Source organism: Aquarana catesbeiana, linkage group LG06 (genome assembly GCF_042186555.1).
Source record: "Aquarana catesbeiana isolate 2022-GZ linkage group LG06, ASM4218655v1, whole genome shotgun sequence".
Lineage (NCBI taxonomy): Eukaryota > Metazoa > Chordata > Amphibia > Anura > Ranidae > Aquarana > Aquarana catesbeiana.
Genome location: NC_133329.1, coordinates 378,378,982 through 378,394,032, shown reverse-complemented (window position 1 = coordinate 378,394,032; position 15,051 = coordinate 378,378,982). Strand labels below are relative to the sequence as shown.

Here is a 15,051-nt window from a genome sequence, read left to right as displayed (position 1 = left end):
AGGACAAAAAAATCTCCAATCGGAATGAACCAACAAGGGACCTAACACTCCATTCAAAACTAATGTAATGTTCGAAAAAAACAATCGTTCTCCATTTTTCAATACAATCAAATCTGGTGATCCTACCAGTAAGATACGACCATACAACCTTTTTTAGGATGACAACACATATATTTCAACTACTGCATTGTCCTATGCGCACGCTGGTACATTCTGCCGTAGTCACCACAGTAAGGCTTCATGCACACTATACACTCCCTAGATGCCTTTCTCATGGCAGTAGAAAAACGCTGGATGCTGCTAAACACGTGAACTGCTTTTAGACACGTTTACCAGCGTTTAGCAATGTCAAGCATTTGGATGTTAATTAATTTCATTCATTGGCCAGAATATTTGAAATGAATTAACGCCTAAACGCATTTACAGTTGTTTTTGCTGCATCTATTATTTTTCTGCCAAAACTTCCCTCTTCTGAACAAGATTCGTCTTTGTTCTGGAGAAGTAGCTTTGACTGCCTCTAAATACTACTGCTTCTAAGCTCTGGTAAAAGCCTATGTGTGCATGGACGCGTTGGCTTTTACGTAATTGTGTTGAGGGGCTTTGGCAAAAAAACACCAAAAACTCTAAAAACATGCGTTTAGGAGCAGCAATGTGCATGAGGCCTAAAACTGTAACATGTGCAAGTTCATACAAAACGGCTGCAGAATGTGCATGATGAATAAAGACAAAAAAACAAAGAAAGGTGAAAAATACATATACAGTGGGGACAGAAAGTATTCAGACCCTATTACATTTTTCACTCTTTGTTATATTGCAGCCATTTGCTAAAATCATTTAAGTTCATTTTTTTCCTCATTCATGTACACACAGCACCCCATATTGACAGAAAAACACAGAATTGTTGACATTTTTGCAAATTTATTAAAAAAGAAAAACTGAAATATCACATGGTCCTAAGTATTCAGACCCTTTGCTGTGACACTCATATATTTAACTCAGGTGCTGTCCATTTCTTCTGATCATCCTTGAGATGCTTCTACACCTTCATTTGAATCCAGCTGCGTTTGATTATACTGATTGGACTTGATTAGGAAAGCCACACACCTGTCTATATAAAACCTTACAGCTCACAGTGCATGTCAGAGCAAATGAGCATCATGAGGTCAAAGGAACTGCCTGAAGAGCTCAGAGACAGAATTGTGGCAAGGCACAGATCTGGCCAAGGTTACAAAAAAATTCTGCTGCACTTAAGGTTCCTAAGAGCACAGTGGCCTCCATAATCCCTAAATGGAAGACGTTTGGGATGACCAGAACCCTTCCTAGAGCTGGCCGTCCGGCCAAACTGAGCTATCGGGGGAGAAGAGCCTTGGTGAGAGAGGTAAAAAAGAACCCAAAGATCACTGTGGCTGAGCTCCAGAGATGCAGTCAGGAGATGGGAGAATGTTGTAGAAAGTCAACCATCACTGCAGCCCTCTACAAGTCGGGGCTTTATGACAGAGGGGCCCGACGAAAGCCTCTCCTCAGTGCAAGACACATAAAAGCCCGCATGGAGTTTGCTAAAAAAACACCTGAAGGACTCCAAGATGGTGAGAATTAAGATTCTCTGGTCTGATGAGAGCAAGATAGAACTTTTTGGCCTTAATTCCAAGTGGTATGTGTGGAGAAAACCAGGCACTGCTCATCACCTGTCCAATACAGCCCCAACAGTGAAGCATGGTGGTGGCAGCATCATGCTTTTGGGGGTGTTTTTCAGCTCCAGGGACAGAACCACTGGTTGCAATCGAGGGAAAGATGAATGCGGCCAAGTACAGGGATATCCTGGACGAAAACCTTCTCCAGAGTGCTCAGGACCTCAGACTGGGCCGAAGGTTTACCTTCCAATAAGACAATGACCCTAAGCACACAACTAAAATAATGAAGGAGTGGCTTGACAACAACTCCGTGACTGTTCTTGAATGGCCCAGCCAGAGCCCTGACTTAAACCCAATTGAGCATCTCTGGAGAGACCTAAAAATGGCTGTCCACCAACGTTTACCATCCAACCTGACAGAACTGGAGAGGATCTGCAAGAAGGAATGGCAGAGGATCCCCAAATCCAGGTGTGAAAAACGTGTTGCATCTTTCCCAAAAAGACTCATGGCTGTATTAGATTAAAAGGGTGCTTCTACTAAATACTGAGCAAAGGGTCTGAATACTTAAGACCATGTGATATTTCAGTTTTTCTTTTTTAATAAATCTGCAAAAATGTCAACAATTCTGTGTTTTTCTGTCAATTTGGGGTGCTGTGTGTACATTAATGAGGAAAAAAATTAACTTAAATGATTTTAGCAAATGGCTGCAATATAACAAAGAGTGAAAAATTTAAGGGGGTCTGAATACTTTCCGTCCCCACTGTAGATGTAACCAAAAAATAATGTGATCCAGTATTCTTTTCTGAGGATTTAGATCTACTTTAAATAATCACAAATAATCATTTGGTGGGAATAAATCATCAAAACAGTACTGCTTAAAAGTTAATTTCTTCTTACCATTAATATGTTTAAAACAAAACTCCATTACTTATTTGTATTGCATACTTACATCGGTCTATCTTGGGTTGGGAGGTGCTCGCTTGGTAATGCCACCATTCATAGACCACCTTGTATTTATTTTGATGAATACAGGGCATTCTGTGATTGTCAAGGCGGAGAGAAAGGGCTCCACAATCTCTACCTCTTCCTATCAGAGAACACTTTGTATTCATTGAAAACATTACAAGTCATTCTTTAAAAACCAGCTGTGCAGTGGGACAGTCGCTCACATAGAACTTGAGCAGGATCCGGAAGATCACGTAGCACCAACTACAGTGATTTCCAGCTTCCCCAGTGATCCATCAGGTACGAGTAATGCATATTTACATTGTACCAAGCTGGATCAATGTAAGTATGGAATACAAATAATTCATCCATCCTAATTTCTGAAATTTTACACATTTCTAAAACGTCTCTTTTCTACCCACTCAGCAGCTCAATTGTTCATCTTCATACAGAAAGGGCTCCTGCCTTGAACTCTATGCTGGGGGGAAGGCATTTGTGCCAGGAGCCTCTTGCCTCTGCATTGTCCTGTCCATCCCCCATTCAGTTCAGCTGTCTTAGGGCCAAAAGTGGCAATCTTAATGCCATTGGACAATGTCTGTTTCTGTACTCTGTGCCAGCCTGGCCATTGCACATGGCTATGTGCATGCTCCATCAACCCCAGCTCGGTGGGGGAGGAAGGGGAGACACACTCTGCAATCTTTGCCTTGGGCATCAGAGAAACTTGTCCTGGCACTTCTAACAATAGATGGAAAGACATCTTTAGTTGAGTAATTCCTGGATGTTCAACCATCTTTTGATGGCTATAGACAAACTCAAAGTCTTGATTTTTTTTTTTTTTTTTTTATGGGGTATGGAGGTTATACAGCCAGCTGATAAGCAAAGATACAAAAAATAAAAATTGTGGATTGGCATGTTTTGCCATCAACTGCAAATATCTAAAAATGAATCTTTCGACATAATGGTGCAAAGTGCAGTCCATGGCAATCACATAAATTGATAGATACTACTCTAATTGGTTGGCTCTATGTTATGTAATCTAGATAACTCCTTTACTGAATTAGCACACTTGTTTTGAAGATAAATCTCTTTAAAAAAATCTGGAAAACTTTGGATGAGGTTAGCAGCCAAGCCTGGAATTGCCAGTGCTAAAAACAAAAACGTCATATATTTAATATTCTTTTTTATTTATTTTTTTATTTACCTTTTATAATGCAGCTGTGGCCCTGTTCTATGAAGTTTCTGTCACAGGTGCATTTGTAGGAGCCTTTCAAGTTGGTGCAGTGGTGGGAACAGCTCCCCAGGAGTAAGCACTCATTGATATCTGAAACACAAGGAACTCGGCATGCTGAGTATCAAAGGAATTCGATTTAAAGCTTTATTGTCACAGTAGAGATGCCTGTGTTTTCAAGCTGCAGTACACTGTTTTCTTTATTAAGAAAAAAATAATAATGAGTGAATGAAATATAAGACCATGTAACTGACAAAACTTGTGCATAGAGCATTGTTTGAATTCTTTGCCAAGAGCTGAAATTCCAAATTCACTAAAAAAAGGATTTCAGAATTACAAAACACAGGACCCTTTACAATATTACTTTTGTGTTTCTCAGCAAACAGATGATCAGCAAACAGATGATCTAAATCAGGAATTTACAAACTAATGCCCATGGACCACATCCACCCCACTATAAGATTTTGCAGCCACTAATCCAGTATTTATGGCATGCATTTCTATGGTAGAGGTGTGGTCAGCCGCCAGCACCATAACAACCAATGATGCTGAGTGGCCAGGACACACAGCTATTGCAGATTGTCGGCCTGACTGCACCATGGAAAGGCCAGATCCAGATCCACCAGAGCAGTGGCATTCAAAACCACCCCAGCATTCAGAAGAGGGCCTTCTCTGCCTCCCACCTTGTGCCGTCCTGTCACCGTGGTGAAGATTGTTACATAGTTATATAGTTAGTCTGGTTGAAAAAAGACACAAATCCATCCAGTTCAACCAATAGAAGGGAAAAATGTATACAATCCTATACACGCAGTTGAACCAGAGGAAGGAAAAAAAATAATAAACATAAAACAATTTTCTCCAGCAGGGGAAACAATTCCTTCCTGATCCCCCAACAGGCAATCCGATATTCCCTGGATCAACTTTACCTATAAATATTAGTATCTCGTACAGTATATAATATGTGTATCTAGGAAAGAATCCAGGCCTTTTTTATAAAAAACAATCTACTGAGCTAGCCAGAACCAGCTATTGAGGGAGTATATTCCACATTTTCACAACTCTTACTGTAAAGAAGCCTTTTCGTATTTGGAGATGAAATCTCTTTTCCTCCAGACATAAATTGTAAGGTAGGGATTCTGATGACTTTGATGTAAAGAGGGGATCCAATCTGAAACAGGGCTCTGATGTGAAGGGAGGGTCCTGATTTCAGGGGGCTGTGTTGTGAAGGAGGGACTCTGATGTGAAAGGGGGACTCTCACATGAAAGGGGGACTCTCATGTGAATGGGGGAACGCTTATGTCAAGATGGTGCTCTGATGGAAAATGGGGCTCTGAAGTGAAGGATTGATCTGATGTAAAAGAAGGAATCTGATGAGAATGGGGGACTCATGTGAAGAAGGGGGTTCTGATGTGAAGGAGGGACTAAAAAATGAATGAGAGGCTCTAATCTGGAGTGGGATCTCTGATGTAATGTGGGCTTCTTTTGTGAAGTTATTTCTTGGAGCCTGTTTTTTCAGCCTTGCATATTTCTGAAATATGTGATGTGTCCCTTTGGCTAAAAAGTTTGAAGATCTCTGGTCTAGACCGGAGCAGTTTATTTGAATGTAGGTATAGCCACTTTTTTTTTGTTTGTTTTGGATAGAGTAAGGAAAGGCTAGAACCCTGTGCTCTTTGTGTCTCCACTGAGTAGATTTACCCTCTGTAATGACCATTCTCACTGAATCAGTGATGGGAAATCTAAAATTTTACAGTTGTCAATGGCAGAACTACTGAGTGGGGAAACATTTCAATGGGGAAACATGTTCTAGTGAGAACTACCTAAGAGGGGAAGTCAATTTTCAATATTTTTTGAAGCCTCCGTTTTCAGAGATTTCCTCTCATTTCTTTTTTCATCTGCAGGGCAGGAAGTTAAGGGAATACTCCCCATTGCCCCATAGACAGCAAAATCTAAACTGGCAGGGTTTTTTTTTGTACAAATGTTTTATTGCATAAATAGAAGGTTACATAGAGGTAATATGATAAGGGTAATGCAGAAAGAAAGCACTCATATAACACGGCACTAAAGGCATCTCAACAAAACAAAAAGAATACAGCTTCAACAAATGTAACAATAGCCTAGTCTGAAGGAAAGGCTAAAGTTACATCGTAAAATAGAATGTTGGTGAAGAACAATAATGAGTCCTTGGTATTGCTGACCATAACTATTGAGTAGTACCAACAGAGAAGGTGGGGGCTTCCCATGGTCCAGATGTAAGAAGGCTCCAATAGTGAGGAATAAGATAAAATGCTTAGATGCGCGTAAGCAAACTGGCAGTACCTTTCCCTACTTTATACAAAATAAATAAAAGTTTGGCTTTACATACATTTTAATGTAATGTATATTACCCGAAAAGTCTTGTCTTGACATATTGTAGCACACATCTGATTTTGTTTTTTTTGCAATTTGTTTGGTACAGAAGGTAAAAAAAAATATAAAAACTCTATAATTATGGCCATTATGTTGTTGTGGTTAAAGGTAAAGGCTAGGAATTAAGCAGACAGTCAAAGCCCATCTCAATGAAAACAAAGTTTTGCCATGCAATGTAGCTGCACTGCTCATTTTTGTCTAGTAGAGAGGAGAAAGGAGATATACTTACCTAATCATCTGATTCTCCTAGCACAAGACCAGTCCGGCACCCCTGCGCTCCAGCGATATTGAGTTGTGGACTGTTCCTGGCCCCATCAAGGCCAGAGCAGGTTCCATAGACCAGGAACTGGACCATGGGGGAGCGCCATTTTCCAATGGAACAAAGGATCAGGTGACTCTAAGCTTTCTCCTCACCCCATAAAATGAGCAGTTGATCTGTGCAGTGCAGGCACAGCCCCACTGCATGGGAAAACCTTTTTTCCTGGAGTTAAGCTTTAAGGTAAGGTGAGGTTTAGTGGTTAGGTTAACGTTGAACCATGGGCAGACTAAAAAATTACAGATATGATGCAGTCTGTCACAAGCATTAACACATACCATAGTTTTATTACCTATCAATCCTGCCAATAGATTTATTTTTTTACTTCTTTTAGCATGGTGACAGCATTGTTTATTTGACACAGCAGTGTTGTCACCTTGCAGACAGGGTAGTCTCAGGCTGGGTAAAGATGGAACTGTGTGTGGCCCTTCCTGTTCAACAGAAGTTCACATGGGCCATATCCTCATTTTTTTGCCATCTGTTCCCAATCAGTTTTTTGTCCACATTTTGACAGTGGATGCTGGCAGAACCAAGATGGCTCTATGGGCAAGTTGGATATAAACAGACACAGGTTACCTTTGATTTGTCATTTTGAGGTCCAAAAAAATGGAAAAGGACCATTTCCATTTCTTTTTTTTGGCCCGGACAGACTTGGAGGTAGGTAGATGTAAATCAGGGGTCTCAAATTGGCAGCCCTCCAACTGTTGCGGAACTGCAAGTCCCATCATGCCTCTGCCTGTGGGAGTCATGCTTGTAACTGTCAGCCTTGCAATGCTTCATGGAACTTGTTGTTTTACAAAAGCTGGATAAATGCCAGTTTGAGACCCCTGATGTAAATGCATGCTCATTTACATCTGCCTGTCCATAGGCTTGCATAGAGCTTTTGATCAAGTCCACCTAATAAAATGATAGGTGGACCCAATTGGAAAGCCTGTGTGAAAGTGGTCTTATTGTCCTCTGTAACTTATTTTGTTCATAATATGTCACATTTTTGTACTGTACCTCTTTAAACCCAATGAAAACTATGAAACAGAAAAAGGATCAAGCAAGGAAGGAATTAGATGTGTATAAATGTAAAATCAAAAGTCAGAGAGTAAAAAAGGTAGTGTTGAGCTGGACTAGAAGGATGTGTTAATAATGGGCCTTATTGAGATATAGTTGAAATCAAATAAGAAGATACAAGAGAATAGGAAGAGATTGAATGTTTTAGCTAATTGGGAAACAAGCAACAGCCTACAGCAAATGAACAGATTGTGACAGAACACAATCTTATGGAAAGGCTGGAAGGATAAGAAGAGGTGATGAGACAAGGCTTCATCCTCTGAGCCCGGTTCAGAAGCTGAGAGGGTACATCAGTAATCAGTTGCTGAATGCAAGCTGGGATGGCAAATTAATTGTCATCCAACTGTCTGTCTCCTTGTGTCAGTTTAGGCTTGGAAACAGCAGTCAAGTTATTAGACAGTGAGGTCAGTAGAGAATGCCTGAAATGCAGGGCTGAGCAGTGAACTGAAAGATTTTAAGAGGTGTTTAGGATTAGATGACAAAGAAAAAAAAAAAAGATTGCTTGATAAGGGTCAGGACAAAGTTACAGAAGCAAAGGCTGGCACGGGAGCAAGATTTTTTCTAAAAATGCATAGCAATGAGTATTGACAGCAACCCTAGTTTGGAAGTTACTTTATATAGGGCAGATGACAATGACTTGTTATAATGTCCTACAGTATGCTTAAAGAATATATAGCTGCGGTACAGACACCACAATCCAAACAGTAGCTATATCTATCGAAACCAAATGGCATGCACCAACCACTCCCAATCAATACAATTCAAATAAGATTTTTTATTATCACAGATTTGCTCTATTGCAAATCTATTAAGGTGTAAATATATCAATCTTAAAAAAACTTCCCTCCACCTTTTACAAATAAAATTAGACAACGTTTATAAAATAAAAATAAAAAAAATCACAAAATCAATATAAATATTTTCATATATCTACTGACATTTTTTACTATGTTATGTTATATCATCACTAATGGCTTGCAGACATTTTTGTCTATAAAATCCAATATGCGTTATGTGTGAGGAGAAGTTCGTATGAATGAGGTTGGTGATGCTGCAGTGCCTGAAATCATAGAAGAGGTAAGAGAGGGACAGGATGAAGTGAAATATCCCCAGGAGCTAGAGGCGAAAAAGCAGGCTTGCTTGTGAGAGTTAAAAATCTTTAGGGAGAAAGGTGAATGAGAGGTGAAAGACGGAAGGCAGTGCTTCGTGAGAAGGAAAGAGCTATGAATGGAGAAAGAGCACCTGTCTGCTGGAAGTTAAGATGGGAAGGAGAAATTTGTTTTTCACAATAACGAGCACTTCTAATGAATCGCTGATTATCATTCCCGAGGGTAGTAGACGCTAAAACTTTAAAATGGTTTATTGACATTAAAACAGATAGCACAAAAAAGAAACATATAACAAGTAAACTTTTCAAACATCTCTTATAAGATGTACAAAAGAAAACTGCAATGAGGGTGCAGCTGTCCACCATGACCAGTCAAATTCCTTAGTTTTCCAAAAGAATTCCAAAAGAAAAAAGAGAAAGCCTGGTCAGCCAAGGCAAGATCTGTTTTTGGTCCAATCTTTCCTGCAATTTTTCCAGGTCTTTTATGACATATGGAGCTGGAGAAGTGAAAATAGACAAGTAAGAAACAATTTCTTCATAAGTGTCTCAATTCGGCTCCTGACTTGAAGCCCAATACCCAGGTGGCCCATCCGAAGTACACTATATAGACAAATGTATGTGGACACCCCTCCAAATGTTTGAGTTCAGGTGTTTCCAATGAAGAGTATTCGTTATGCTACAACATACAAAGACATTTTTAAAGTTCTGATCTTACAGCCACAGTTTGGGGAGGGTCTTTTTCTGATTTAGCATGACCGTGCACAAAGACTACGACTAAGTTCTGTTGCTGATTTATGTTTCTATTGGGTGAAACGTGCCAGAGGGGCAGACCTAGGGCAGGGATTGTGGTTGTTTTATTAAACTGAGAATTCACCCATCTACTTGGATTAGAACTTATGACTTTAACAGTGTAAGGCTGGTACTCTAACCATTAGCACAGTGATGGTAAACCTTGGCACCCCAGATGTTTTGAGACTACATTTCTCATGATGCTCAACTACACGGCAAAGTGCATGAGCCTCATGGGAAATGTAGTTCCAAAACATCTGGGGTGCCAAGGTTTACCATCACTGCACTAGGTTATTTCCCTACATTTGCTGTTTTGTTAAATAAACTTGGACTAGAGTGATGTCATCAGTGTGTGGCAGTTTCTTATTCCTCCATAAAGACAAGGCATCTTGGTGGGGAGTAACTCAAGCTGTTTGCCCCCTGTGACCTCAACTCTCTTTTTATCCAACATCTGTACCTGATCTCACAAATGACCTCACCAATCCCCAGAGAAACTTTTCAAATTATTGTGGTATGGTTTCCCAGAAGAGTGGAGGCAATTGCAGCTGCAAATGATGAATAGGGGGGCTACAAATTAATATTATAGAATTGGATGTCCAACAAGCTCATATAGGTGCATGGTCAGGTTGTCAAAAATGTTCAAACCATTAATGCATCTTTAAGGGTCATTTACCATTTATGATTAGCAAAAAAAAGTGCAGCAATGCATGTTACATGCATTGTGGTGATATTCATTTTAAATAGCACCCCAAAAACACCAAGACGGTGCAGATAAATTGCAGCGTAATGCAATGCATGGCAAAGCATCATAGTGAGACCCTATGAGTGCAACATGCAATGTGTAAATGTACTCCAACTAATCAAGGTGCAGGTAATTGGTAGACATGTGCACACTGAAATATTTCGTTTCAGAATTTTGTTTTTGTCCGAAAAATACATTTATTTAGTTACTCCCGAAATTCGTTTTTATTTATTTCGTTTTTCGTTAAAAATTGCATTCGTCCGAAAATCCAAATTAAGGTCGAATCTGTCATTGAAGGCTTATGGTGTCTGTCGAATGTTCAAAGAAGATTTGACGGAGCAGCTAGACTGTACGACGCCGTATAGTTTACCTGCTCCGTCGAATCTTCTTAGAACTTTCAACAGACACCATAAGCCAAAGTACGTGTGTACTTAGTTCTAGCTATTTTACTGCTCCTCCTCTTTGGTTACAATCAGCCAATAACATTCATCATCATCATTATTTGTATTTATCTTTCCTCCCCTACGTCAAATCTTTTCTCCCCTACGTCAAATCTTTTCTCCCCTACGTCAAATCTTTTCTCCCCTACGTCGAATCTTTTCTCCCCTACGTCAAATCTTTTCTCTCTATGTAGAATAATCTTGGACTAATAGAGTTAAGGTTAGGCACATTCGACCACAGGTTTGATGGACACAGATTGTTATTGTCATCATCATGTCGAATCTCCTATCTATATCGAACTGTTGTAGCAACGAAAATAAAGCATTTGTTTATGTCGGATCTTTCGTTTTTCGGATTCTGCACTTTCGTTATCGTTTGTTAAAACGATAGTGAAAATACCTGAAATTCGGACGAAAATGCATTCAGACGAAAACGAATGCACATGTCTAGTAATTGGGTGCTTTTACATATTAAGTGTAGAAGAACATTTTTTATATATGTTTATTTACTTGGATCATTACTGAATTCTGATGTTTTGTGATCATATATTCTAGAAAATTGAATTATGTTGTAAAGTGCTGCACAAACTGTTGGCGCTATATAAATACTGTATACCGTGTTTTCCCGAAAGCAAGACCGGGTCTTATATTAATTTTGGCTACAAAAAAACACACTAGGGTTTATTTTCAGGGGATGTCTTATTTATTTACGGTATGTACAAAAAAGTTCCTCCCCCTGTCAGCTCAGGAGTCTGTGAAATTCTGTAATCCCAAAAATAAACCTTAGTTAAAAACCTTGTAAAATCATGTAATAAAAGATTGTATAATGTGCAGTCTCCTTGTGTAACTTTATTGTGGAAAATACCTTATTTACAGCGCCGATGGGTGTTCATGTGACCTGCCGCAGATCCTCTTCCCTGCTCTGAATACAGGCGGTCCCCGGTTTACAAACAAGTTAGGGTGTCACAAAGATGGTACTCACCGAGGCCGAGATGCCGAGAGCGGTTTTGCCTTTGCGACTAAGCGCAGTCCGCCCCCTGGAGTTGGGACAGGGAGTGAACGGCACGAAGAGGCACAAGCTCCCCAATGGACCGCAGGTGACTTGCTGGTGAGGTCTTGATAGAGAGGAGCCGGTGTGCAGGTACTGGTAGGCAGGTACAGGCAGGGGATCAAACACAGGGATAGTACTATGGTACTGCAGGATCTGCAAGGCAAGGTGACAAGATCAAGAGAGTCCAGGTACAAGCAGGAGGTCAGGCTAGGAGACAGGAGACAGTCCAGGTAACAGGCCGAGGGTCAAACACAGGAGATTGGTGGGAATCCGATTAACAGGCAGAGGTCAGGTCCAGGAGAGAGGCAAGAGAAGTCCAAAAGGCAGATCCGGGTCACAACGGGTAGTCAAGCAGAGGTTCAGGAGACAGGTTCAGGTAATACAGGAAGCTGAGACAAACCAGCAATTTGTTTGACTCTCTGAGCGCCTTTTATAGGCAGCCCAGGGAATCACGTTGGGTGTGCACCAGTGCGCGTGCGTGAGCGCCGTAACGCTGAGCCGCGAACGCGCATGCGCCGAAATGCCGTTCCGCCGGGAATACGTAAAAAACGACCGGACCGGAACGACGGCTTCTTCTGACAGTGCCCCCCCCCGAGGGGTGGCCTCTGGACACCCAAGGTTGACATCAATTCTGGATGTTCTCGGTGAAAAGCCTGGAGAAGTTGAGGAGCATGTAGATTCCTGGCTGGTTCCCAAGAGTTATCCTCAGAAGGATAACCCTTCCATTTGATTAGATACTGCAGCTGTCTGCCATTTTTCCTGCAATTTAAAATTTTTTCTACCTCAAATTCATCTTCTCCGTTGATTAGAACTGGAGGTGGTGGAGGTTTTTCTCTGTCAGGAAAAGGGCTGGGAGAAATAGGTTTTAAGAGGGATGCATGGAAGACTGGGTGCACCTTGTAAGCATCAGGAAGAGCTAATTCAAAAGCGACGGGGTTGATTACCCTTTTTATTTTAAAAGGACCTATAAATTTTGGCCCCAGTTTCCGGGAGGGAATTGGCAGTCTGAGATGGATAGTTGACAGCCACACTTCTTCGCCTACCTTAAAGGCCGGGTTCTCCTTCCTTCCCTTGTTGTAGTACTTTTGGTAGTCATCCTGAGCCTTTTGCATCGCTGCTTTGATCTTTTGAAAATTTAACTGAATAGAGCTTACTCGATCCTGCACTGCAGGGACAGACAATTCAGGAATGGAAACTGGAAGAAAGGAGGGGTGAAATCCAAAATTGGACCAAAAAGGTGTCTGGTTGGTAGCGGAATGGATGGAGTTGTTATATGCAAATTCTGCATATGGTAGAAGGGAGGACCATTCATCCTGGGAATCTGAACAGAAGCATCGGAGGTATTGTTCCAGGGTTTGATTTGTCCTCTCCGTCTGGCCGTTACTTTGAGGATGATAAGCAGAAGACAAGCAAATTTTTATTTCCAAGGTCTTGCATAATTCCTTCCAAAATTTTGAAGTAAATTGAACTCCTCTGTCAGAGGTGATGCTCACTGGGGTACCATGAAGCCTGATAATTTCTTTAAAAAAAATGTTAGCAGTAGCAGAGGCAGAGGGGGTACCCACCATAGGCAGAAAGTGTGCCATCTTTGAGAGCCGATCAATTACGACAAAGATAGTTGTGAATCCCCCCGATGGAGGTAGATCCACAATAAAGTCCATGGAGATTTCCGCCCATGGGCGTTCAGGGATAGACAAGGGCTTGAGCAGGCCCCATGACTTTGCATTTGAGCCCTTGCTGCGCTGACACGGGATGCAGGATGAAACATAGTCTTTGCAATCTTGTCTCCAGCCTGGCCACCAAAAGAAACGTGAGATCAATTCCATGGTCTTTTGTGACCCAAAATGGCCTGCTAGCTTGTGGTCATGAAAGGACTGTAGAGTTAGGAGCCTAGATTCCAGCGGGACGAAGATTTTTCCATGAGACCAAAATAAATCATTACGTTTCTCCATAGAAGATACTTGGGGTTCAGAGCATTGAGCGGATGTGGATTTGATTGCGGACATTAGGTCTCCTTGAGTAACTAGAAGGAAATTCTGAGGAGACAAAATGGTACTTGGCTCTGTTACCTGGGAAGTTTCATGGAACATCCTTGAAAGTGCGTCCGCTTTTCCGTTCTTTGTACCTGGTCTATAAGATATGTGAAAATTAAATCGGGAAAAGAAGAGGGCCCATCGGGCCTGCCTGGGTCTTAGACGTTTAGCAGTTCGCAGGTACTCCAGGTTTTTGTGGTCAGTAAAGATCATGATAGGATTGGACGCCCCTTCCAGCAAATATCTCCACTCCTCTAAGGCGAATTTAATGGCCAGTAACTCTCTGTCGCCTACATCATAGTTTCTCTCGGGAATGCTTAATTTCCGGGATGCAAAAGCCACGGGATGTAATAGAGCCTTGAGCCCTTGTCTCTGGGAAAGGATGGCACCAGTAGCAGTCTCGGAGGCATCAACTTCCAGAATAAAAGGCAAAGCTGGATCCGGGTGTCGTAAGACTGGTGCGGACGAGAATAGTGCTTTCAATTTTAAAAATGCTTCCTGAGCCTCCAAAGACCATTGAAAACGACTATGCTGGCGTGTCAGTTGAGTAATGGGAGCCACGATAGTAGAAAACCCTACAATGAATCTCCGGTAGAAATTGGAGAAACCTAAGAAGCGTTGTACCCCTTTTCTGTCTACAGGAGCTGGCCATTCCTGGATTGCTTTGACCTTCTGGGGATCCATTGCAATGCCGTCAATTGAAATTATGAATCCTAAGAATTGCACTGTAGTCTTCTCAAATTCACATTTCTCTGCCTTGAGGTATAATTTGTGTTTTCTGAGAATTGAGAGAACCAGTTTGACATGTACCCGATGGAGTTCAATGGTGGCTGAAAAAATGAGAATGTCGTCAAGGTAGACTACTAGAAAGTTATCGAGATATTCACGAAAGATATCGTTCACTAAGTGTTGGAACGTGGCCGGGGCATTACAGAGTCCAAACGGCATTACCAGGTACTCATAGTGTCCAAACCTGGATCTAAAGGCAGTCTTCCATTCATCGCCTGCTCGGATCCGGATGAGATTGTAGGCGCCACGCAAGTCTAGTTTGGAAAAGATGCGGGCAGATCTGAAGCGTTGGAATAATTCCGGGATGAGAGGAAGCGGGTACCGATTCTTGACGGTAATTTTATTTAATTCCCTGTAATCGATACAAGGTCGGAGGGATCCGTCCTTTTTTTCTACAAAGAAAATACCAGCTCCAGCCGGTGATGAAGAGGGGCGAATGAACCCTTTTTCAAGATTTTCGTCAATGTACGTTTTAAGAGCCTTTAATTCTGTTTCGGACAAAGGAAAAATG

The 15,051-nt window shown here is 41.4% G+C and overlaps 1 protein-coding gene across 6 annotated transcripts in view; it reads right to left on the bottom strand.

Annotated features, from left to right (window-relative positions):
- The window catches only part of LRP1B (LDL receptor related protein 1B), a 2,172,167-nt gene that overhangs the window by 134,943 nt on the left and 2,022,173 nt on the right, over positions 1 to 15,051 (bottom strand). For all 6 annotated transcript variants that reach the window (XM_073634235.1, XM_073634238.1, XM_073634240.1 and 3 more), the window contains one exon: positions 3,778 to 3,897. In XM_073634235.1, the coding sequence (XP_073490336.1) occupies positions 3,778 to 3,897 (120 nt within the window). The remainder of the gene's footprint in view (positions 1 to 3,777; positions 3,898 to 15,051) is intronic.